This window comes from Balaenoptera physalus (assembly GCF_965194825.1).
Source record: "Balaenoptera physalus genome assembly, chromosome: 9".
Lineage (NCBI taxonomy): Eukaryota > Metazoa > Chordata > Mammalia > Artiodactyla > Balaenopteridae > Balaenoptera > Balaenoptera physalus.
In genome coordinates, this window is record NC_138888.1 from 2,220,532 (window position 1) to 2,243,865 (window position 23,334).

At 53.1% G+C, this 23,334-nt stretch overlaps 1 protein-coding gene and 1 long non-coding RNA gene across 7 annotated transcripts in view; one reads left to right on the plus strand and one right to left on the minus strand.

Moving 5' to 3' along the window:
• Nucleotides 1-211: 211 nt before the first annotated feature.
• The window catches only part of UNC93A (unc-93 homolog A), a 28,871-nt gene continuing 5,748 nt past the window's right edge, over nt 212-23,334 (plus strand). The window contains exons 1-8 of one of the 6 annotated variants that reach the window (XM_082475602.1): nt 212-251; nt 1,227-1,356; nt 5,922-6,103; nt 7,032-7,261; nt 8,882-9,007; nt 12,872-13,086; nt 15,860-15,995; nt 17,086-17,217. In XM_082475602.1, coding sequence (XP_082331728.1) covers nt 1,270-1,356; nt 5,922-6,103; nt 7,032-7,261; nt 8,882-9,007; nt 12,872-13,086; nt 15,860-15,995; nt 17,086-17,217 — 1,108 coding nt within the window. In that variant the 5' untranslated portion in view covers nt 212-251; nt 1,227-1,269. Of the gene's footprint in view, nt 252-1,226; nt 5,107-5,398; nt 6,120-7,031; nt 7,262-8,881; nt 9,008-12,871; nt 13,087-15,859; nt 15,996-17,085; nt 17,218-23,334 lie in introns of those variants that run through there. The other 5 variants (XM_082475604.1, XM_082475605.1, XM_082475603.1 and 2 more) reach the window with 5 other exon arrangements.
• LOC309667319 lies at nt 16,049-18,544 on the minus strand. The gene is made up of 3 exons (XR_014267702.1): nt 18,465-18,544; nt 16,967-17,197; nt 16,049-16,248 (listed from the first exon to the last, which is right to left on the minus strand). It is a non-coding gene; the product is annotated as an uncharacterized lncRNA (long non-coding RNA).

Here is a 23,334-nt window from a genome sequence, read left to right on the forward strand (position 1 = left end):
AAGGGCAAGAATCTTATCATGCTATTCAAATGGTAAGGTTTGCTTCCCTGAGCTGTGTCACCACCCCGTGTGACATTTATCTACACTGTAAGGTTTGCCTTATTGATCCCAACTAGATGAAAATAACTGATTTCACAGAACTTTGGAAACAATCTCCAAACTCCAAATTTTACCAACAGTGGAATAAAGCAACTGAACTAACAATTGGAAAGGCAAATGATTTCGCTTGCTTATTGGCTGTGAGATGTGGGGTATGTTTAAATTCTAGACTGGTCCTGTCCAATACGATAGCCACTGGCCACAGGTAGCTATTTAAATTTAAATTTTAATCAATTAAAATTAAGTGCAATTGCGCATTCAGTTCCTCAGTTGCACTAGCCACGTTTCAAGTGCTCAAAAGCCACGTATAACTAGTGGCTGCTGTATTGGATAGTGCAGAAAGTTCTCTTGGACAACACTGCTGTAAACCTGAAATCCAAAGCCTCCAAAGTCTTCTGAAGCTGTTTCCTGTCTGGTAATGGGTCTAAATTCTAATGATAATTATCACAGCACTGTAGTAGGACAGCATGTAAAAGTACTTTGCAAATTATAAAGTGTTATATAATTTTTTTTAAATTATTGCAGTGTTGTAAAATCATAGTCTTTGACATACTAATACTTTGGCCCTTGGATCTTATAATCATGTTAACTCTTTTTCAGAAGTTGAACTATAGACCTTGAAGCTGACATTTATACTTTGTTCTTTAAGACTGAAGTACATTCCAAGTTCTGCACCACTGACAATTTCTCTTAATGAGGAAGGTACCATTTATATGTATGTATGTATGTATATATATATATATATATATATATATATATATATATATATATATAAAAAAAGATATACACATGTAATATATATAATTATATAATATATGCGATTATATAACATATATAATATGAAAAGCACCACTTTCCTATAAGGACCATATCTATCAGAAATCAGTAGAAAAAATTTCCAGTCCATATGAGCTGATAAGAGTCCTAATTTTTGCCCAGTTAGAAAGTGATTACTGTGGGTTCCAGAGAAGGTGAATGAGTAACAGCCCCGGGTGCTTCAGTAACTGTCAAGTTCATTAACGCTCAGCAGCCTTAGTGACTAAATACACGTCTAACTCAGACTCCAAGACAGAATGCGACTTCTAGGTACCGACTGCTTTTCCTGAGCCCTATTTGGTTTCTTTTAGGGAACTACAAATCTATTGGTGCTTGAAGCTTTTAGGCAGCACGATGGAAAGAAGCCTGAAGAACATCCTGGTGCTTTCCTTTGGATTTCTACTTCTCTTTACTGCCTACGGAGGTCTGCAGAGTCTGCAGGTAGGTGTGTACAGTTGTCATGTGATCTTACCTTCTGAACGTCTCTGGGACTCCAAGAATTCCCGTGGCACAGACAGCGAGGAACGTGGAGTTTCACCCTCCAAAATCCTCTAAAACAAACAGTGGTTTTTACGTGCAGCCCCAACTCCCAGTTCAGCAGGATTGCACAACCGTGGGTGTTTGACCCTCGGACAAGGAGAGCTGGTCTTGGGTTAGTGATAAAATCCGCTTTGCCTTTGTGTGGGTAAAAGGAGACACAAGACGAATCCCTGTGAATCTGTGGTCAGGGGCAGTAATGAATTCATCAGAGGCCCTGACACCACGTAGATTCCTGCTAGATCTTCCCCCGGGTAGTTCCACTTTAAGTCTGATCTTTAACCGTGAACGAAACCCCACGGAAGCCCCAGGGCTGGTCAGGAAGCAGCCTGTCATCACGCTCTTGTGCCTTCTTCACCAGCTTCATGCTCTGTGGCCTGGGGGCTGCCACACAGTGAAGTATCTGCAAGGTTTCTGATGACAAGTTAGTGTGGTCCTGGAAGGTCTGTCAGTCAGCGACAAGAAGTAGGCGCCTACTGTGTGCACAGAGCTGAACAAGAAAAGCACGTGCAGGGGGCTCAGAATTGGAGGTGCAGGACAAGAGAGGAGAGATTCAAATTTTCTGTCTTCATTGTTACAGTACAAACTCTTTGGACTTGTAGGTTGGCGAGGTAGCTCAGATTCAGCCCTGAATTCCAAGTGCATGTTTTCCTCAATGAAGCCCTATTCAGTCTTTTTTCTGATTAGGGTCACAGAGAATGCAATTATAGCCCATGGTGATTCCCAGAGTCAAGTTGAAGGGGAAGCACAGTCTTCTTGCTTGCCAGGATAGCCCATGACTTTGTAGACATTGCTCAGAACGTTGTGATGTTGTAAAATGCTAATGTGTGTGAAACACCTGTTTTGTCATGCTGCCTTGAGCTCACGTTGAATGTAGTGTGTGCTTTCTGGAAGGAGAACTTAGCGAGGCCATGGACCCATCAGTGACACTGTCCCTACAGAAGCGTGCCCCACCGGAGGAAGTCCTGCTGTCACCAGGTGGGGCAGCTCCCCTGGGTTTGGGCGTGACTGATGGGGTCAGAATTCTCAGGCAGCAGTTGTGATCTGACAGCTGCAGCTGAATGACGGCAAACTGGCCCCCTTGGAGGCCGGGGGAGGGAGTGGGGGGACCATAGGAGCTGCCAGGAGTCCCTTCTCTCAGGCTATGACTGTGGGACGCTGAGGTCACACACAACGTGGAAGCCTCACTCAGGAAACTCTCGGAGTGGCATCTGAGTGGAGAGAGCCGTGCAGCTGAGGGGAAGGCACATTGGCCTCCACGTCTTCCCCAGGGCTCCTGGGCTGGGCACTGCTGTCACTGGGGTGGCCTCTTCCTCCTCAGAAGACCGGAGATGTTAGAGACCCAGCCCTCCTACCCTGCCGTGGAGCTATCCCACCCACCACTCCCCCCTGCTCCGTCCCCGCCCTTATCTGGCCGCATTTCCTTGCCCACTGATCCAGGACATGTAAACATGGTTTGACTCTGTCAGTCAGGACTGGCTTCGGGAACAGCAGGTAAGGGCAGGGAGGAGGGGCGTGGCCTGAGGGATGGCTGGATCCCAGCCACGTTGAAGGGACCTGCCAGTCTCCATCACTTCCTTCTGCTTCCATATGCTTGGCTTCATTCTCAGGCCCCAGCGAGGCGGCCAAGGTGGTCATAGGCATCCCCAGAGTGCCAGCCCCGGTCTGGATTCGGTCGTGCACTTGCCCAGGACGCAGACACGCATCTACCGCCTTCCCCACAGCAGATGATCTCCTGTTTATTATTCAGATCTCGGTGTGCATGTCACACTTCCTTCTCCGCCTTCCCGTGCCCTGGGTCCCACGTCTGGGTGAGGCGCCCCGTGTGCACGCCAGGTCCTGTGGCACACACCACACGGTGCCTGTGAGCTCCATGAGACCAGGCCCTCACCACTCTGTCCGTCACCGTATCCCCTGCCTCAGACAGCGCTCAGCACCGGACCCAATGGATCCAATCCATTCCCCAGTATGGCGTCTGGGGCTCCTGTTGGTCTAGGCTGGCTGGCTGACCAGCCTCACCTCACCAGAAGAGCTCAACAGCTGTGACCAAAGCAGCTGAATGCTCCTTGAGGTCCTTCCTCTCGGGATGGGGCCTCTGTAAACACACCCCCTAAACGTCCCTCCTCACCCACACCTCCCGACCTTTCCCTGGTCACCACCACATCCCGCAGGTCTCGCGAGGCCTTCACTCCTTCCAGAAAGTCTTCTGACGCCTCTGGACTGGACTTCGTGCCCTCCCAGGAGCTCGGCCCCTGAGCGTCCCCCTGCAGCACTCACTGTCACACTGCAGTGGCCGGCTGGAGGCGTCAGTGGCCCTGGAAGTCCTGCCCATCCCCCGCTCCTGGGTGGTGGCCGTTGTCTTTCCCTTTTGTGTCCCAGGAGCCACACGTAAGCCTCTGTTGGTCAGGGCTTACAGTCGTCAGTCGATCGGCTTGCTGAGTGAGTTGAGGGACCGTCCTCGTTGTTTACATACAGGTCACTCCCATGGGCTTCTCCTCGGGCATGGATTTTGCAGGTTGGCTCTCCTAACGCATGGAGAGACAGGTATTTGAACATGGTCATTCACTTTAAAAAAAAAGACATTTGGTTTTGAAATTTGGTTCCCAATTTGGAGATTGAAATCCGCCTTCCTTTCCAGCGGTGGGCAGCGGAACTCCATTATAAGTAACAAATGTGCCTCGCCGCCGACTGGCAGCAGGGTTGTGGGTGGAAAGGAAATTCCAGAGCAGAGCATGCTGCCAGCCTCTCATTAGCACACAAAGAAGCAAGCTCACTAATACATAAGTATTAAGAAAACAAAGGGCCCCGGCTGAACCTGTTCCCACGTTGCACACTCCTAGCAACTGGAGTTAGGAGCAGAAATTTCCAGATAACCCCACTTCAGGCAGACTGTTCAACTTCTGTCTTCCAACCAGACTTTAGAATTTTCATGGGACCAGATGTTCTTCTTCTCAGTTTCAATTAATCAGCAAACATGACTAAGTACCTGTTTGGGGCAAGGCACTGGGTGAGATTCAGAAAAAGCAGAACGTTCCCTGCGCTCAACACCCCTGGAGACCCTTGGCATGCACTTGAAGAAAGGGCACCATCTGGAAAGAGGATGAGGATGGTCAGAGTATGTTGAGGGGTGGAAAGGGAGAGAAAATCCTGGGGTGAGAACACAGCCTATGCAGTTTGGAGTCTCCAGGAGACAGGAAAGGGATGGGCGGGGAGGGCTTCAGAGAGGCCCCCGGCCGATGGGTGGGATCTTCTGTTGTCTTGTTGGGGGACCAGGCAGGAAGGAACGATAATAGTCCAGGTGTTAAAGTCCTGGCTTTGGGGTCATCTGGACTAATTAGCTGAGTGTATGATCCTACGTGGTGTGTTTCTTCCCCCCGTGGAGGTAGTAACACCTGTCTCAGCCATAAAGGAGAAGGAACGTAGAAGCTCTTATTTCGGTGTCTGCACTTTGTCGACTCTCAAACAGTGGTGGTTTTCTGAGTTTTGGGCTCTGGCTTCTGCAAGGGAAGAGACCCTCTCTGCGAATTTTTCTCCTCTGGTGTCTGGTCAGTTGTCTGCAGCACAGCAGGGACCCCCTGCACAAATGACCACAGGGTCGGGCTGAGCTGGATGTGGAAGCCAAGGAAACAGATGGCGGGACCCTTGTGAAAGAAGGTCTGGCTGCGAAGGGAAGCACTTGTCTTCTTCCCCGCCCCCTCCTCTACCCCTCCTTTCCTCCCCCTCCCCACCCTCTTCCTGCTATTCTTCCTCCCCTCTCCCTCCTCCCCCATCCTCATCCTCCCCCTCCTCGCTTTCCCTCCTCCCCTCCCCCTCCCCCTCCCCTTCCCTCCTTCCCATCCTCCCCCTCCTGTCTCTCCCTCCTCCCCCCCTTCTCCTCCCCCTCCTTTCCCTTTACAAGTGAAATAAATGGAGGAAGCAATTATGCTAATAGGTTTTTCTTTCACAGCAAAAGCCAAACGTCACCGCTGCCATTGCCTTTGCCTGAGCTGGCTCTGGTTACCTATTTGACCTTTCGTTCGCTTCACACCAAGCTATGCTAGGCACCAAGTGACAAATGACAAAAACAAGAAAAATGTGCATTGTGTTTACACAGCGTTAAGCTGGAGCTGCTTGCTCTGCCTCAGGCATAGCGGGAACCTTGGTCTTGGTCTCCGAGGAGCCTGGAGACCGCGGCTCCCTGTCTGCCCTGGCACCCCGCCTTCTCAGGGATGAGGCACGGGCTGCGGGAAGCAGGAAGCGTGAGGGCCCCTGTGCCCCAGGCGGGCCACACTGGCTGCTTCCCCTCGTCTCCACTTGCTGATTCCCCTTGACCGGAGTTCTCCGCAGTCTCCTCGCCTCCCATCCCTCAGCTGGAGGAGAGGACGCCCACCCAGGCAGCCGGTTGCTGGGGGTCTCCAGGACCTGGAGATGACCCAGAGCACCTAGCCCTGGCCGCCGGGCCCCTGACCGGGCTGGCCTTGTCCCCGCAGAGCAGCCTGTACAGCGAGGATGGCCTGGGGGTGGCGGCGCTCAGCACGCTCTATGGCGCGATGCTCCTGTCCTCCCTGCTCCTGCCGCCCATCCTCATCGCGAAGCTCGGCTGCAAGTGGACCATCGTCATCTCCATGTGCTGCTACGTGGCCTTCTCCCTGGGCAACTTCTACGCCAGCTGGTACGCCCGCGTTCAGGTGCTTCCCGAAATTCCCCTCTCGGCTTCTGGGACGGGACCGTAGCGTGGCCTTCTTCCCGTATTTTCCCACCAAGGTGCCCCTGTCCCCTCTGCTGGGCCCATGCAACCCCGATTGCCCATCCTGGCCTCTCCTGAGGCCTCCAGCTTCCCTCCCGGTCCAGGGCACTTTTATGGCCCAGCAACGAGGAGAGAATCTGCCTAAGATGCGGAGGGTGAATTTCAGGGGGACTTAGCAGAATGGGATCTGTGGACCAAACCCCACACCCTCACCCCATCACAGGGAGTGGACGCAGCAGGGCTGGACCCAGTGCCCCAGGCCGGGCCTGAGCTCTACCTGCTCCCTGACAGAAAGGGACCCTCGGGGACCAAGCTCTGAGGGCAAGGGCCACATGCCCTTGTTCCCAGGCATACACTTATCAAGCATCTCTTTGAGGGACACCCCGCTGCCATCCAGGATGTATTGATAGGATGGCTTGACATTATTCTTTTTCTTGTTACCGTAGAGTTCTCATACAGAATCCTCATGGAGGAGAGCGACAGCTAGATGGATAGGTAGATAGATAGATAAGTAGATAGGTAGATAGATTGATAGATAATAAATCGTCTCTAATGCACTGCTGTTAGAAATACCTAGAACCCGCCCAGCCTTATTTGTAACCCCAGCTCATTGTAGCTACGTCCAAACACAAAGAAACTGCACTGGCACCGAATTTCACTCTTACAAATGATCCTGAACCAGAAAAGACGCAGATTTTCACGTTCATCTGAGGCTAAGGGGCGACTCTGTCAAGCAGAGCACCACCAATGACACGGCAGTGCTTCACTGGGCCAGGCAAGGAGCTTCCTTCTCCCCGAATGGAGGGAAGAGCGGAGGGCCCGAGGCACCCCATGCCCGCGTTTCATTTCTCAGGTACACGCTGATCCCCACTTCCATCCTGCTGGGACTTGGAGCAGCCCCGCTGTGGTCCGCGCAGGGCACCTACCTCACCATCATGGGAAACACACACGCAGAGAAGACAGGAAAGGTCGGCAAAGACGTGGTCAGCCAGTATTTTGGCATCTTCTTCCTCATATTCCAGTCGTCTGGTGTGTGGGGCAACCTGATCTCGTCTCTGGTGTTCGGCCAGACGCCCACTCAAGGTAACGGGAAGGAAGTGGTGACCGCGGAGGGCCCCTGGTCCCTCTACACACATCCTCGTTCAGGACTTGAGCGGGTGGCCCCGTGAGGCCGCAAGACGTGGCTCTCAGGCTGTCTGTGCCTCAGGGTCACCTGGTCCCCGGCTCTTCCCCAGACAGTCTGGGCGGGTCTGAGGGTCCGCCTGGTCCACGCGTGCCCCAGCGATTCCAGCCCTGGCCTCCCCTGAGCACAGGGGAGCCTGGGGTGCCCTGGGGAAACTGAGGGCCACCGCCTATGGAACTCGGGTTCACGGAGTCCTTTACTATCCTTCTAGACTAAGAACGGGTCCCATGGATTTATTTTGCCACTGAATTGATCCATTCACCAGCATTTTCCATGTTACACAAAGGACCACTTATCACTTAACAGATTTGAACATTTGGTGACTGATGCTTTAATTCATCCGTCTGCCCGACCACACTCAGACAGGGTTACAAAGTGTGGACCTGCTTTATGCCTGCACCCTTTGATGTCTGAGGACTTAGACCAAGGGCAGAGGAAATAAATATCTTCAATTCTCACAGGAAATTTATTAATGGGGAAAAATGTTCTAACTCTCCTGCTATTATCAGGATCATGTCTCTCTCTCTCTGCCCTGGTCCTGTTAACCCATGTAAAGTCCCACGTTTGGGAAACTGTAATAAAAAATCTGTCTCCCCTTTTTGCTCATGTGATGTCATCACTTGCTAAGTGCATCCACAGAAGGGAACCTTTACGGTTGATAGATACCAATCGTTACTCAGTGTTGGCGTAACCGTCAGCAATCAGCCAACAGAAGCTGGGGTGAAGGTTCAGTCTCTGACATGACCGTGGTGAAGGAGCGAACGGGTTTACTTTTAAAGACATACAGACAAGTGAGCTTCAGTCAGTCTCTGCCTGATCATAGGACACAGAATCTGAGGGCTGGAAGGCACTGTGAGAACACCGCAAGGTTTCTCAACCTTTCTGGGCTTCTAGCCTCCACGCTGCCTTCTCATCCGACAGCTGCACATCTCACCGGCCAAGGAGATTTTGCAGCATTTTATGTGATAAAATCTGTATGACGGAAACAATGAACTACTGAGTATTCTTTCCTCCATGACATCCATCCTCTCTCTCCCGAGATTCTGATGTGGGTCTACCGAGGGTCATTGATCGTTCAAATTTTATTCTTTTAATGGAGAAGAAAGTAACATTCAGAGAAGGTATGCAATAACCTGCCGGAGGTCATGGGACTGGTTCCAGATGAATCTGAGAGAGAACCCAGTGGGCCTGACACCCAGTCTAATGTACTCTAGTTCTTAATTAATTCTGAAAAGTGGACAAGGTTCAATTACGTCAAGAATGTAATGTAACAAGTCACCAACATTTATTGCACGTTGGTCCAAAGTGTCTTAAAATCAAGTACACAGACACGTGCCCAATGGGAAGAGCATTCTGAGACACTGGGTCAAACGAGCCCTTGTCTCGTGACTCTGACCTACGGTGATGTCTTGTCCCCTGCGTGTCCAGGCTCCTTTTCCCTGGGCGTCTTCTTCCTTGTGTACCGTCTCCTGTCAAGTCACCCGTGTCCTCAAAGCACCTCTTTGCTTCCTCGCTCACAGGGGCCATCCCAGAGGAGCAGCTCGAGTCCTGCGGGGCCAGTGACTGCCTGGGGGCCACGGCGTCCACCAACAGCACAAACCGTCCCTCCCAGGAGCTGATCTACACCCTGCTGGGCATCTACACGGGTACGTGCTCGGCACCAGGAATCCAGGCAAAGCAAGCCCGTCGCCTTCCTGGGTTGAAAAGACCACCTGCTCACAGTATGAATAATCTCTCTTCGTCTGCAAAAGCCCCACAAAATGCGTTCGGCTGGGTTGTACTCAGCATTTTCCACGTGAAATCGAATGCAGCAGCCTCTGCTGACCGAGGTCTCCTGTGATGATAGAATCACTTCACGCCTGCACCATCCAGGCCAGTAGCCATTACGTGCACTTACTTAAATTCTAATTCAGCAAAGTAAAATTACTGTTCTGAGGTCACAACCGCCACGTTCCAAGTGCTCAATGGCCACGCGGGGCTACGGCGGCCCCATCAAGTGGACCACGGCCTTGGTGGGTTGGCTATTTGTGTTCTAAGTACATCCAGGTGGATTTGGGAAGTCCCAAATCCCGGTGTTATCACCTTTTTCTGAGGAGTACGTTTGAACGGCTTCTGCTGAGAGGCTGGGTTTGGGCACGGGTCTCCCCAGCACCCACCCTCAGGCATCGGCAAGGCCTTGGGGCTCCCACTGCTGGTCACAGGGCAGCGGCAGGCACGGGACATTGGAAGTTCATGAAAGATGGTTGCCCAAGGGAGTGAATTCCTAGGATGTTCTTATCCTTAGACGCTCATCTGAATGGAAAATGTTTATGTTAATAGCTTTCTAAATGACTTTACTCTTACAGATGTATCACCACTTTGATGGGAGCACCTTTAGACTAGTTTTTTTGTTCTTATTGTTACCATTTGAAGAAAATGTAAGGGTATTCTTTGTCATTCTTGAATTCTAGAATCTGTAAAGGTCTTGGACTGTGTCCTTCTTAAAGATCAAGAGTCTGATAGGTGTCGGATTTGGTGGGACTGAGTGCAGGACTCCACCGAGAGTCAAAGGTCCAGAGGTCACGTGCATGGTCAGTTTGTCTCCCCTGTGAGATAAGCTGCCACCGACACGCGGGTCTCTTTCAAGGTTGCTTGCAAGTCAGCGGTGCCAAGTGAGCCCTTTAGGCTACAAGGCAGAGCGAGCTCTGGCAGACGCCGAGCAATGTGCTAGACCTTCTGTGGCCCAGAAACCAGCCAGACAAGACCCTGACTTTCAGTGACCTTAGAGTCCAGAAGTGCCTTCAACTAACCAAAATTTGATAGGACACGTGTTTTGAACAAAGTTCCCAGTTGACATGTAGTTACATTTTCTGGGGAAATTGCGTTCTAGGGCAGCTTTGATGGGGAGGTGGTACCCAAGCCAGGTCTTGAAAGGTGAGTAGGAGTTTACCAGGCAGAGAAGGGGACGTGAACGACACTGAAGGCAGAGAAGCCCCAGAGGGAGCCAGAGTGGCTGGAGGACAGGGGCCTGGAGGGGGCAGAGGAGCCAGAGACGGGCGTGACCAGCTGTGGCCTTGAGTCTGGATGCCCACTTATTTGTCTTGTAGACAGATTCTCCTGTTAGTTTAGTGTGGGCGTGAGAAAAACAGCGGACAGAGAAACCAGCGCAGGGGCGATACAGTGACCCAGAGGAGGCAGGGGAGTGAGAACGACATGCAGAGTGAGGGAGGGGCGGCGCAAGAGAGTCAGAGCGACAACTAGCAGGACTTACCCACGCACTGGACACGGGATATCGGAGAGGATGGGCCGACTTTCTGTTTGGGAAACGTTCAGCCTGATGTGAGGGCAGAACAGTGTGTCCCCTGGGTGGTTAGGGACCTTCCACAGAGGTCCTGGTTCACAGAGAATCCAGCCGCCTAAGTCCAGACGTTTATGTAAAGCAGGGACCATGCATACGTCATACGGGGAAACTCTCTTAGTTTCTGGATCCTGGTTCGCAGGGCTTCACACCCTTCTTCCTTCAAGCAAGGCCATGTTACCCCAAAGACAAAAGAAAATAATAAAAAACAGAACTAAAATAAGAAAGGAGAAAAACAGACCAAAGCAAAGAGAGCACCATCTCCCTGGAGTAATTTTCTAGGATGCCTGAGCTCCGTCCTCACGATGCAGCGTCTTAGCCCTACCACCAGCCATTGCCCTGTCCACGCCCCTGCGGACGGCCCTGGACCGAGGGACCCTCTGGACACGCGTCTGTGTCCTGGTGAAGGTGTCGCTTCTAGTCCTACCCCCAGCCCCCGCTGCTGCATCTCAGCCCCTGTCCCGGGGAAGCTGCGTCCTGGGGCTGCTCCGAGCTCAGGCCAGGGAAGGAGCTGCGGCAGGTGGTGGGCGCTTGCAGTCAGCTGACGGGCCGGTTTGGAGGAGCGCCGGCGTGCGCTGACTTGCTTTGACAGTTAGGTGGGAATCATGACCCCAGAGGACATCAGTGCCATTGTGAAATGTCTGCGGACAAGAGCCCGGCCTAATAAACTTGGTCACAAGGTTGAGTTCCCATGAAATGGAGGAGGGGACCAATGTTTAGCCAGGAGGAAAAGTAGCTGAATTACAGAGATAAAGCTTAGATGAAAGTAGTACTCCTCTGCATGGAGATGTATTTATTAACTACGGACTTCTCTGGGATGCGTGTGGGGACTGGTTTTACCATTTCTCAGGCAATTTGGAGGAGGGCTGACTTTGTAAGCCTCACGGTTTCAGTACGGCTCAGGCAGCTACACCACAGTGAGGGGAGAGCCTGCGGCCTTGGGCGTCTGTGGCTACACGAGATGGAAGAATAGTAGGCAAGGTTGGGGGCCAGTAAAGACACAAAGTGGCTCAAATCCTCTTTAAAGGGTGATGGGTCAAAGACAGCAATAAGCGATAAAAACTGTTCTGAAGGGTCCCGATCCCACCAGGGAGAGGAAAGACCACCACCGGTCCTGAATTCATCTGTGGATCTCAAACCATGTCTATCATTATCATTGTAGATGGAAGAACGGTAGAGACATAAGAAATGACACAGGGCCCTCAGCCTCAGTGAGGGAGCGAAAAGGTGTCCACGTAAAGAACAGGAAGATTAAACAGACATTCGTTCTCCCTCGAGAGACAGGAAGGTGGGTTCATGGCAGAGAAAGAGATCTCGTCATCACCTTCCGGAATCATGAAAGTACAGGATATCCCCTCAAGGGTGAAAGGAATAGTTGTCTTGAGTCACTTTTTGATAGATCCCCTGTTCACGTGGTCCCAAATACAAGTATTGTAAAAGGGAAAATCGCCCTCTCACCGCCACCCAGCTTTCCTGCAGCCGTAGACAACCCGCATAGTCTTTAACTCTTAGACACACCTACCGCACGTCTAAACAAATACGTCTTTATGCCCCTCCTTCTCCAAATCAAATGGGAGCGCAGTAGACTCCCAGTTCTGCACCTGGCTTTTCCTTGTAGCCATTTGTCTTGGGGGGAACTTCCCATCTCCGTATGCAAAGAGCTCCTTTCCTTTCTCCAAACGCATCATCCCACTGGGGTTGGGAGATACCCTAATACATGCAGCTCCTACCACAGGACGTTTGGATGAATAGATTTGGGATGAACATGAAGAGAAGCCGACGGTCGCTTTCCAGGCGGGACCCATAACCCTGGGAAGGGAGCCTAGCTGTTGGTAGAAATTACTTTGAGAATTCTGACGAGAGAAACGGTCCATGGTTAAGGGCCCTGAGGACCTCGGGGGTCTCTCCCCGGGTGTGTGGGTTTCCCATCACCTGCTCGGTGGGTGAGACAGCCCGACAGTCACAGAACCAGCACACGAGGATCGAGGCAACGTGTGTGGCCCCCGAGTCCACGTCAGGGGGCAGGGGCTCAGCCTGCCTCCGTCGCCGTAAATGTGGATTTGAAACCGACCGTCCGTTTCGAGAGGAGGAGGAGGTGAGGAGACGAGTCCGCGCGCGTGTGCGGTGCCGCTGGCGCCCGTCGCAGCAGCCTGTCCCCTCCCTGTCCTTTCAGGCAGCGGCTTCCTGGCGGTCCTGCTCACCGCCGCGTTTCTGGAACCCGTAAAAGACACTGAGCAGAAAAGTGAGGGAGAGAAGCAAGCGCCACCGTTCTGGTCCACTTTGCTGTCGACGGTCAAGCTGTTTAGAGACAAGCGCCTGTGTCTCCTGGTCCTGCTGCCGCTGTACTGCGGCTTCCAGCAGGCCTTCCTGGCCGGCGACTACACGCGGGTAGGAGAGGCGGCCGGCGGGGGCGGCGCGGGGTCCGGGGCTGCGCTGGGTCCGTCCGGCCTCAGGAGAGCCGCCGTGTGGTTAGGACATCAGCCCACCTGGGCTGGGGCCAGCCCGGGAACACCTCTCACTTGAGATGTGTTTTCAGGGAAAGGACCAAAGCTGCTCGGGAGTCATCGCATTTATTTGCCTGCATCTCACCCTGTGTCCTCATTTTACAGTGAAAAATAGGGAAAACCATGAAATCCACGAAAAACACTGAAATTCCTTATTACCTAGTTTTTAACAAATTTTTATTTTATATTGGAATATAGTTGGTTTACAATGTTGTGTTAGTTTCAGGTGTACAGCAAAGTGATTCAGTTATACTTAAACACGTATCTATTCTTTTTCAAATTCGTTTCCCATTTAGGTTATTACACAATATTGAGCAGAGTTGCCTGTGCTGTACAGTAGGTCCTTGTTGGTTTTCCATTTTAAATACAGCAGTGTGTACATGTAGGTCCCAAACTCTCGGTCTATCCCTCCCCCCAACCCTTCCTCCCTGGTAACCATAATTCGTTCTCTAAGTCTGTGAGTCCGTTTCTGTTTTGTAAATAAGTTCGTTTGTATCATTTTTTTAGATATCGCACATACACAATATCATATGATATTTGTCTTTGACTTACTTCACTTAGTATGATAATCTCTAGGTCCATCCCAGTTGCTGCAAATGGCATTATTTCATTCTTTTTAACGGCTGAGTAGTATTGCATTGTATATATGTACCACATCTTCTTTATCCATTCATCTGTTGATGGACATCAGCAGGTTGCTTCCATGTCTTGGCTATTGTAAACAGGGATGTAATGAACATTAGGGTGCATATGCCCTTTCCTACCATGTTTTTCTCTGGATATATGCCCAGTAGTGGGATTGCAGGATCATATGGTAACTCCATTTTTAGTTTCTTAAGGAACTTCCATACTGGTCTCCATAGTGGCTCTATCAATTTACATTCCCACCAGCAGTGCAAGAGGGTCCCTTTTCTCCACACCCTCTCTAGCATTTGTTGTCTGTAGACTTTTTGAGATGGCTATTCTGACTGGTGTGAGGTGATATCTCATTGTAGTTTTGATCTACATTTCTCTAATAATTAGCAATGTCGAGCATCTTTTCATGTGTCTCTTGGCCATCTGTACGTCTTCTTTGGAGAAATGTCTGTTTAGGTCTTCTGCGCATTACCTAGTTTTTAAATGATGCGTCCCAATCTAGAAACGGAGGTTGGTCTCAGCCTGGTCACACTGGCTACTCAGATACTCTTTCCCTGGATGCCCACCTGACCCCTGCACTGCCTGCCCGCTTCGTGCCTAAAGGGGCGCCCTCTTTGGGGGAGGCTGGAGTGGTGCCCCAACGCTGGACGCCAAGCGTGACCCATGTCTGGCCGACCACCTTCCATCAAGGGTCTCTCCCTGAGCCTCTGTCTCCCTAGTTCCCCTGCCCAGGTGGGATCCTGTCCTGAAGAACCTTCTGGGATTCCGTGGAAGGGAAGCCACAGATGGAGATGTTAGAGTTAGGGTCCTTTTTCCCAGAGAGTGTTGGAGAGGAGCTGGGCCTGGTGGGAGCTGGAGACAGCCAGGGTCAAGGCTGGACCCGTCAGCCTGTGTCCAAGGGGCTCTGCCCCGAAGGACCACCCTCCTCATCCAGGAAACTTCCTGTTCCGTCCCCACCCCAGCTCCCTCCCGGGAAGGGCTGCCAAACGGGCAAGATAAAAGGCAGGGTAAAAATCTGAATTTCAGATAAACCACAAATATCTCTCAGTATAAGTGTGGCCCTGAGTATTTGGACACCCAAGAGTTTCTTTGGCAACCCTACTCTTAGGACAGTCCTGTTGGGGTCTTGGAGTTTCAAAGAATGAAGACAGAATGACAAACAGTCTCCCCGCTATCCAGATGCAAGGGGCCTCCTAGCCAGTCTCCTGTCTGTCCCCAACCCCGCCCCCGAGTCTGGGGAAGGGGCACTTGCTCTTCTTCTCATCTCTATGGAGATTCCCTTCCTGTTCCTTCCATCTTCTTCTTTTTTATTAAGACTTTATTTTCTTAGAGCAGTTTTAGGTTCACAGCAAAAGTGAGCGGAAAGGACGAGAGTTCCCGCACACCCACTGCCCCCACACGGGCACATCCTCACCCGCTGTCCGCCTCCAGAGGGTCCGTTTGTCACAACTGAGGAACCTACATGGATACATCGTCATCACCCCGAGTCCACAGTCTACCTGAGGGCTCGTTCTTGGTGCTCTACATTCTCAGGGTTCAGACAGATGCATAATGACACGAAGCCATCATTATGGTATCGTCCAGAGGAGTTTCAAGGCCCTAAAAATCCCCTGAGCTCTGCCTGTTCATTCCCCGGCTCTGTCCTCACCCAGCTGTCTTATAGGCAGGATGGGAAATGACCCACACCAGCAAGAAGAGCTCAAATTCGCCCCTGTATAAATAACATATGGTACAGATACGCGGGGAGAAGTTTGCCAGACGTCCATCCACAGCATTCCCTGTTAGTTCTTACTCAGAAGAGGGTTTTCCTTACAAGCACCAGCAGTGTTCTCCACCCTGGGAGCTGGAGGCCCGGACAAGCTTTCGGGACAGCTTAGCAGGCCAGCGGTCACAGGGCAGAAAGCGTTTTAGCAATGGGCTGTATTCCCGGATCAAAGTGAACCCCCAAACTGCAACTTCAGAGCTCAGCCCTGGAGCAGGCCTGAGGCAGCGCAGGTGACCGGTCTGTGCTTCTCCCCCAGTCCTACACCACCTGCGCCCTGGGGATCCAGTTCGTGGGCTACGTGATGATCTGCTTCTCAGCTGTCAACGCGCTGTGCTCCGTGCTGTACGGGAAGCTGGCCCAGTACACGGGCAGGATCGCTCTCTTCGCGCTGGGTAGGTGGACCGTGGACGCAGTCCTGGGGCAGGTCTGGCTCCACTGCGGGCGATGAGAGCGTGTGCGATGAGGGCCAGGGTTGGGGTAAGGACGGGGTTTGGTGGAGGCACAGAAAGGGGGGCCCACACCCACCGTGGGGGCCGTGGGGGCCATGGGGTCAGGCAGGAGACAGGGAGCCTTCCAGAAGGAGGAGATCTGTGTTCACGAGGTGGATGAAGCTGGTCTTCTAAACGGGCATCACCTTCTGTTTTTCTTGAGGGAGCAAGAAGAATTGGAGACAGTGTGAATAAGGAGAAATGAGGGTGTTAAGGAGACAGCTACCTGGTGGCCCAGTCAAGGCCCAAAGGGTCTGTGGTGATGCAGCAAGAGGGAGGGAACACATTAACCATTGGTCAGTGCTCACTGAGGGCCAAGTAATTTGCTTTATATTGAGGAGAGAACAGAGAAGCATAGTAACTTGCCCAAGGTCACACAGCCTCGGGGAACCCAGGATGCACCTGCTCTTTCTGCTCCTTGGCAGTCCCTGAGGGTCATAAGCTGCTCTGTTCCCACATTCGAGGGACACCACAGTGTCTGCAGAATCACGAGGCCAGGACTTAGGACCCATTATGAGAAAGTCAGGAGGAATGAGGAAGTTCTCCCCCAGCCTCTCCCTCCTTGTCCTGTTTGGAAGCCCCAGCTCCCAGGCTGGGGGCACCCCTTCCCGTCCCCTCCTCATACCCCCTACTCAGTGAGAAGCAGGGGTCCCACCACTCGCTCCTAATGAGAAACCCTTCTCTCTCCCACTCTGAACCCCCATAATCTGGGGCCCCCTCTGCCCAGCAAGGCGACACTTTCCTCTAAGATACAGGTGTGTCACCCCAAGGCCCCCCACCCGATGATGTGGAGGCCAGAGGTGGACGGAATCGCACACCTGCCAGGCGTGCCCTGCATTTCACCTGCAGTCTCCGTGTGCCTCGTCAAAACCCACCTGAAGAAATCAGTCTGGATTATTTTAGGAAACATCATTCCAGCCTGGAAGCAGATGATCAGAAGACTCGTCCCGTGGCACGGAGTGTCTGAGAGAAGCCCCTTCCCCGCTGCTCACAGGTGCCGTGACCCAGCTGTCCTGCTTCATCGCCCTCCTGCTGTGGAAGCCTCACCCCCGCCAGCTGCCTTTGTTCTTCGCGTTTCCCGGCCTCTGGGGCATGGCCGACGCCGTCTGGCAGACACAGAACAATGGTGAGTGCCCGGCACAGAGCCACTCCTGCTCAGGGGGCCCCGCCTTGGCCAGTCATGGGGGGACACGTGGTGGGTGGAGGGCCCCCCAGGGGGACGTGGTGACATGTGCGATAAGGGCAGTGGAGCGGGGACCGCACAGGCGGGAGGCCTCCAGGTCCACACCGGGGATTTGCAGCGCTTTCTCTGAGCATCTACTCAGATCCATGATGTCCACGAGAAAAGGTACCAAGCGTGCAACTTTCTTTCCTGAAATGATCGTTCCTTCGTGCTTCCCCCGGAAGAGCTGCCCTGAGCTGTGTCCTCCCCGTGTTCTCCGTCCTGGTGTCTGGGGAGGACGGCCGCTCTCAGCTGGGGTCGGGGACAGGCGGAAGCGCCTGCAGGTTACCGTGACAACGTCCCTGCAGTGGCTCTGGGGCTCGGGGTGGGTGTCCGTCTTCGGGAGAACGGAGTTAAAGGCGGAGGGGTCAGCAGAGGCTTCATGCTGGGGGCCAGGCCCGAGATAGTCCTCCAGGCCGCGGGGAGCCTGGGGGAGGCAGGGAGGTGGGGAGGCCGGGAGGGAGCCGTCTCTGCCGCTTTGGTGCCGTAACGGGGCTCCACAGACGGGGGGGCTTGTGAACAGCAGACATGTGCTGCCCAGAGCTCTGGGGCCGGACGTCCAGGGTGGAGGCACCGCAGCTTCGGTGTCCGGAGGGCTGGTCCACAGAGGCTCTCTCTCGCCATGTCCTCACGCAGAGGCAGGGGCGAGGGGCCGATCTGGGGCCCCTTCGCAAGGGCACTGACCCCTCCCTGAGGGCCACACCCACGACCTCGCCCCTCCCGGAGGCTGTCGCCTTGGGGTTTCAGCATGTGTCTCGGGGGCACACTGAGAGGAGAGGCTGGCTGGCCCGACGTACCGCTGAAGGGTCCACTTTCATTCACTCAGCAATGGTGGAAGCAGCGGCAAGGGTTTAGGGGTCACTGCTGCCGTGACGCAGGGGACGGTGCGGACCCACGGGGAGGTGGAGGGCAGCGCCCGGGGTGGGAAGGAGGCCGAGGGGCGGAGCTTCTGGACGCAGGGACTCAGTGGTCCCGGGGCCAGGCTGGGCCTCGGGATCCCCAGGCTGAAGGCGGCAGACGAGCCCACAGACCTGCAGGGCTGGACGCGTCCACTGAGGGGCTTGGCTTGAGCTTGAACGCGACACAGAGAGAGGACTCCGGCGGGGGGACCCAGCACTGAGAAGGGGCTGTTTGGGGCGCGTATCACTTACGATTGTTTCATTATTTCAGGCTGCGCCGCAGGGCATGCGGGATCTTAGTTCCCCGACCAGGGATTGAACCTGGGCCGCCGCAGGGTCCTTACCACCGGACCGCCCGGGAACTCCCTCTCTTAGGATTTTAGATTCAGAGGGAAGGGCTGTGAGGGGGCGGGGGGGAGAAGCCGCGGGAGGGAGGCCCCTGGCCGGGAGGGGAGGGGGAAGGCAGTCAGAAGGAAGGATACGGGCCCCTTTGTCACCACGGGGAAAGGAGCTAAGTTCACGCCTGAGACACGTGGCTTCCTAGAGGAGCCACAGCCAGCAGCGACCTAACAGATGGTCTTCACCACGAGGCGGCCGTCAGTCCTGCGAGGATTCGTCCCCCGACGTAGCCCAGCCGGGCGGCATCGCCCTCAGCGCACCGCTCCCTGCAGAGGCCCGGGCCTGGGGCAGAGCGGGACTCGGGCGCAGAGGTCCAGCCGCAGCCTCGGCCGATGCTGCAAAGAGGGCGGGTGAGAGGCGAGGCGGGCAGAGCCGCTGAGGGCAGGGCGGCCCCGCCAGCGCGGGGAACGGGAGAGCTGCCCTCAGGCCGCCGAGAGCGCTGAGCGTGGCCAGTGCTGTCCGGCGCCCTCGGGGGCCCTGCAGCCCGACACAGCGGCGGGTGGGACGGCCAGCAGACGTTCGACAAAGGCCTCGGAGGCCAGGCTGTGGACGTGAGGGACACGGGAGAGGCAGGCGGGGGGCATCAGGGGAAGAGGCCCCGGCAGCCCCGAGCGCGCGGGGAGCTGGACGGCCGGAGCCAGGCCTGGGGCGGAGGCCCAGGGTCCAGACGGTGCGCGGAGGGAGCTCTTCCCTGGGCTGCGAGGGCTGCAGTGGGCGGGAGTCCGGGTCGCCCTGGCAGATGGGAAGGCAGCGGCCGCAGCCCAGGAGGAGATGCCCAGCCGAGGCCCGGGGAGGCCTCCTGTGATCGCCGGCTCCCCACGCGTCAGGAGGCACCCTGGGGTGGCGGGTTGGCGGTGTGTCCTGCCAGGGGATGAACCGTAGCTGAGTGGGTCTGGGAGGGAGACCACGGGAGGGAGGGGAGTAGGGGGCTGGCGGACGGCCCGTGGACAGGGAGGGCAGGGAGGGCGGCTTGTGTTTTGTGTGACATAACGGGACGAGGGCTGAGGGCGGGAACCCTTGGCCCTGAGTTTCCCGAACCACCTATGGCCCTGGCCCGGGGGGTGGAAGGTGTCGGAGGCCCCAGGAGGTGAGCCGTCTACACAGCCGCCATCCTGCAGATGCGTGAGCCCGGGGCCCGAGGTGGATTTGGCTCAGAAGAGAGCCTCTTCCCTCGGAAGCACCACCCACCCTTCAGCCCTTATCGGGGAAACACCTGGGACTGGAAACTGGGTCAGGCCAATCCACAAGCCAGCCACAGGCCAGCGTTTCCAGGGACGGGAGGCCTGGCCGCTGTCCCTACACCCAAAGAGGACAAGGGCACGTGGCCTCACCCATGGTGGACTCAGTACTCCAGGACGGCCCCTGCTTACGATCTCAGTTGTTGCCGGCTTATGAAACAGCTGAAAACATCACTGAACAAACCCAGTGCTGTTGGAACCAAGGGGCTTGGGTTTCACAATCTTGGCAGGAGGCTCTCCTGAAGTTCTGAACCCGGTGACAAAGGTGTGTTAGGCTCAGTGCCATAATCTGGTGTGTTTGGACAAAGGTCAGTTGCTGGAAGCAATGACAAACTAGTCTCAGGCTGGGCTGCAATGTTGCTCAACAGAAGAAATACTGAATCGGTAGAGGAGAGGTACACAGACACCACGTTAGCTTTTCTTGGCAGTGCAGCCTTCTAAACGAGCGTAGGAATCTTAGGCATTTTCCCCAGGGAGCGTCAGGACAGAATTGCTTTCAACATCCCAGAGGAGGTGTGAAAGACCCCCACTATTTTACTGAACAGTCCAAATGCTTCTGCCGTCTTGCTTTCTAATTAGCTGACATCTCTGAGTTCACTTGAATTTTTTACAGTATTTACACATTAGACGTCAGCAGCCACGCAAGAGTCCATACAATAATTCCTCAGGTGTTTCAAATGATGGCAAATAAAATGTTTGATTTTCTTTCTCCCTGAGATATAGGAGTAATTGCTTTAACTCTCCTTTTCTTTCCACGGACATGAGAGACCGTCAGGCAGAGCCTTTGTCAAAATTGTGCAGAGTTACATGAGGTCCAGTGAATAACTTGGATAAAGACCTCCTTGAATAAGGAATGCTAATTTAAAATGAATTATTTCTGTCTTTTTGTTCAGATCAAAAGTAATTTGTTTCAAGGAAAACTCAGTTGCTGGGGAAGATTGTTCTTTTCATGTACGATTTGAGAACTTCTTTTGGCGTCTATACTGGCAATCATCTTGGCTAGGAGGGATGTTTTAATGACCGAGTTCCCTGCAGGCTGGCTCCACCAGGCTCTCTAGGGCTCGCCACCCTGCAGCGTGATCCATCCATACCGTCTCTGTATTTTCAAAAACTGGAAATTTTGTGTGGCTTTTGCCACCTCCCAAGATCAGCTCTCTCTCATTTTTGCTTTTTCAATAGCAAGTTGGATTTCTAATCCTATTATCCCTGAACGTGTCTCTCTTCTAAGAAGATATGTGAGCCACATACTTTCCTAGTTAATGAGACTGGAGACAAGTCAGTACAATTTAACCCTCCTTTTCAGTCATCACCTCTCAGTTGAAAAACTGATGTTACAGTTCTCCAGTTTAGAGGCAAGTCAGGGGCGGGAAGCATCCAAGACCCTCCGTCCTGGGGCAGAACCGTGCTTCTCGCTGCTCGTGTTCCCACTGGGCTCCAGGGATCCCTCCGGCCGTTGGAGCCCGTGATCTGGGCGGCTTTCTGTTTATCCGCCCTGACAGTTCACAAGAGATGGGTACCGTTGCCATGGCAACCCTTGCGAGCCAATGCCTGCACTTGAGATACAGAATGTCTGGCCTAAAAATACTCTTTTGCCCTGTCAGCCACCAAAGGGGCTGTTTTCAGGTTGATAAACTCAAGAAATCTGTATTCTCTTACATGTCCAGTTCATGTATCCCGTCTTTTCCAACCAAACAAGACTCACTCACATCCTGTCATCCAAGGACAGGGGTCAGCATCCGGTCACTTCCACCTGCTGCCTTTCCCACGTCAGGCTGCGAGCAGGCTTTTTTTTTCCTTTTTCTTTTGAAATAATCTTAGATCAACAGAAAAGTTGCCAAGACAGTACAGAGTTCCCACATACTGTTCACTCTGTTTCCCTTAATTCGAACATCTTACAAAACTGCAGTACATTTGTCAAAACCAAGAAATTAATATTGGTACCTAACGAAACTTCAGACTTTATTCAAATTTCTCCAGCTTTCCCCCCCACCATCCTCTGTGTGCTCCCAGGCAGGCACCACGTGACACGTAGCCATCACATCTCCTTTGTCTGGTCTGTGCCAGTTTCTCATTTTTCTTTGTTTTTGATGACCTTGACTTTTGGAGAATACTGGTCATGTGTTTTGTAGACTGTCCCTTAATTTAGGTTCATCTGATGTTTTCTCATAATTAGGCTAGAGCTAAGGGTCTTGGGGAGGAAGACCCCAGAGTGAAGTGCCTTTCTCATCACATTGATCGGGGGACACAGGACAGCACATAACTGGTCACTGATGCTGTGGACCTTGATCGCCGGTCAAGCCAGGGTCTGGCTCCTCCCACGCAGAGGGCTACTCTTCCCTTCCACTGTCAGTTCTTTGGACGCCAGTCACCAAGGCTACAATTCAGGGGGAAGTAATTACCCCTCACCTCCTGGAAGGGGAGTGTGTATGTGCATTAGGTATAATTCTTCTAGGACGAACATTTGTCCCTTCTCCCCAGTTTATTTAGCTATTTACTCAAAAGTTTGTCTACATCAGTATGGGCTCATGTATTTATGGTATCCTTTGGGTTACAATCCAATGCTACGTTACTCACTCCTTTGCTCTAATTGTTCCAACTTTGGCAATTGGGGTCTTTCCCGTTGGCACCTGTGTCCTTTCGACTCCCCCCCCACCACCACTACCAATTTTTTTTTTTTTTTAGTACTTCCTCACTTTTAGGCACTCCAGAATAGTCTAGGCTCATCCGGTAACTCCTGTGCCAGCCCTAGATTAGCCGTTTCTCCACGAAGCCTGGGTGTGTTTTACTGGGGAACGGTATCAGGAAGTAAGATCGGAGTGCTGGGTGTGTTCATTGCTACTGAGACGACGCTGTTTCTAGGCGCTCTCAGTGGACGGAGTGAGGAGATGGGCGTATGCTTGCTGGCCCACATATATGCACACACATCTATTTACTTCTGTATCTGCATATCTATCTATCTATCCATCATCTCTCTATAAAATAAGGCTGAACTCCCACTGATGTCCCAGCACACGGGCTCATTCTAGCACCCCCTTCTCCCCCCTTACCCCACTGCTGATCTGTAACTTCTTCCTTTGACGGTGAGAAACCCAGTTTCCACTCTGTATACCACATTGCTTATTTGTTCAATCTGAATTCACATGTAATTTCAGAACTGTTGAACTATTGCTTTGAGACTACTTTTCTTTTTAATGTCTTTCCCCTCTGCCCTCCGTGTCCTTAACTGCTGGAATTTGACACAATGAATGTGCTGCTTTCTTTACGTTTGGATTAAAATAGGAAACGGATCATGAGTAATTTCCCCAAAAGCCTGGCTTTGTTTAATTATGACTGCCTCTGCCATCTCCTCCTCAGGCTGGGCCATATTCCCAAATGCGGGCAAATGGAGTCCCCCAGATTCCCTTTCTCTGCGTTTTCTTAGATGGCAATTCTGGCTGCTGACATCAGCCTTCTGCTGCCCTCGATCCAGCCTCTCCTGGACACAG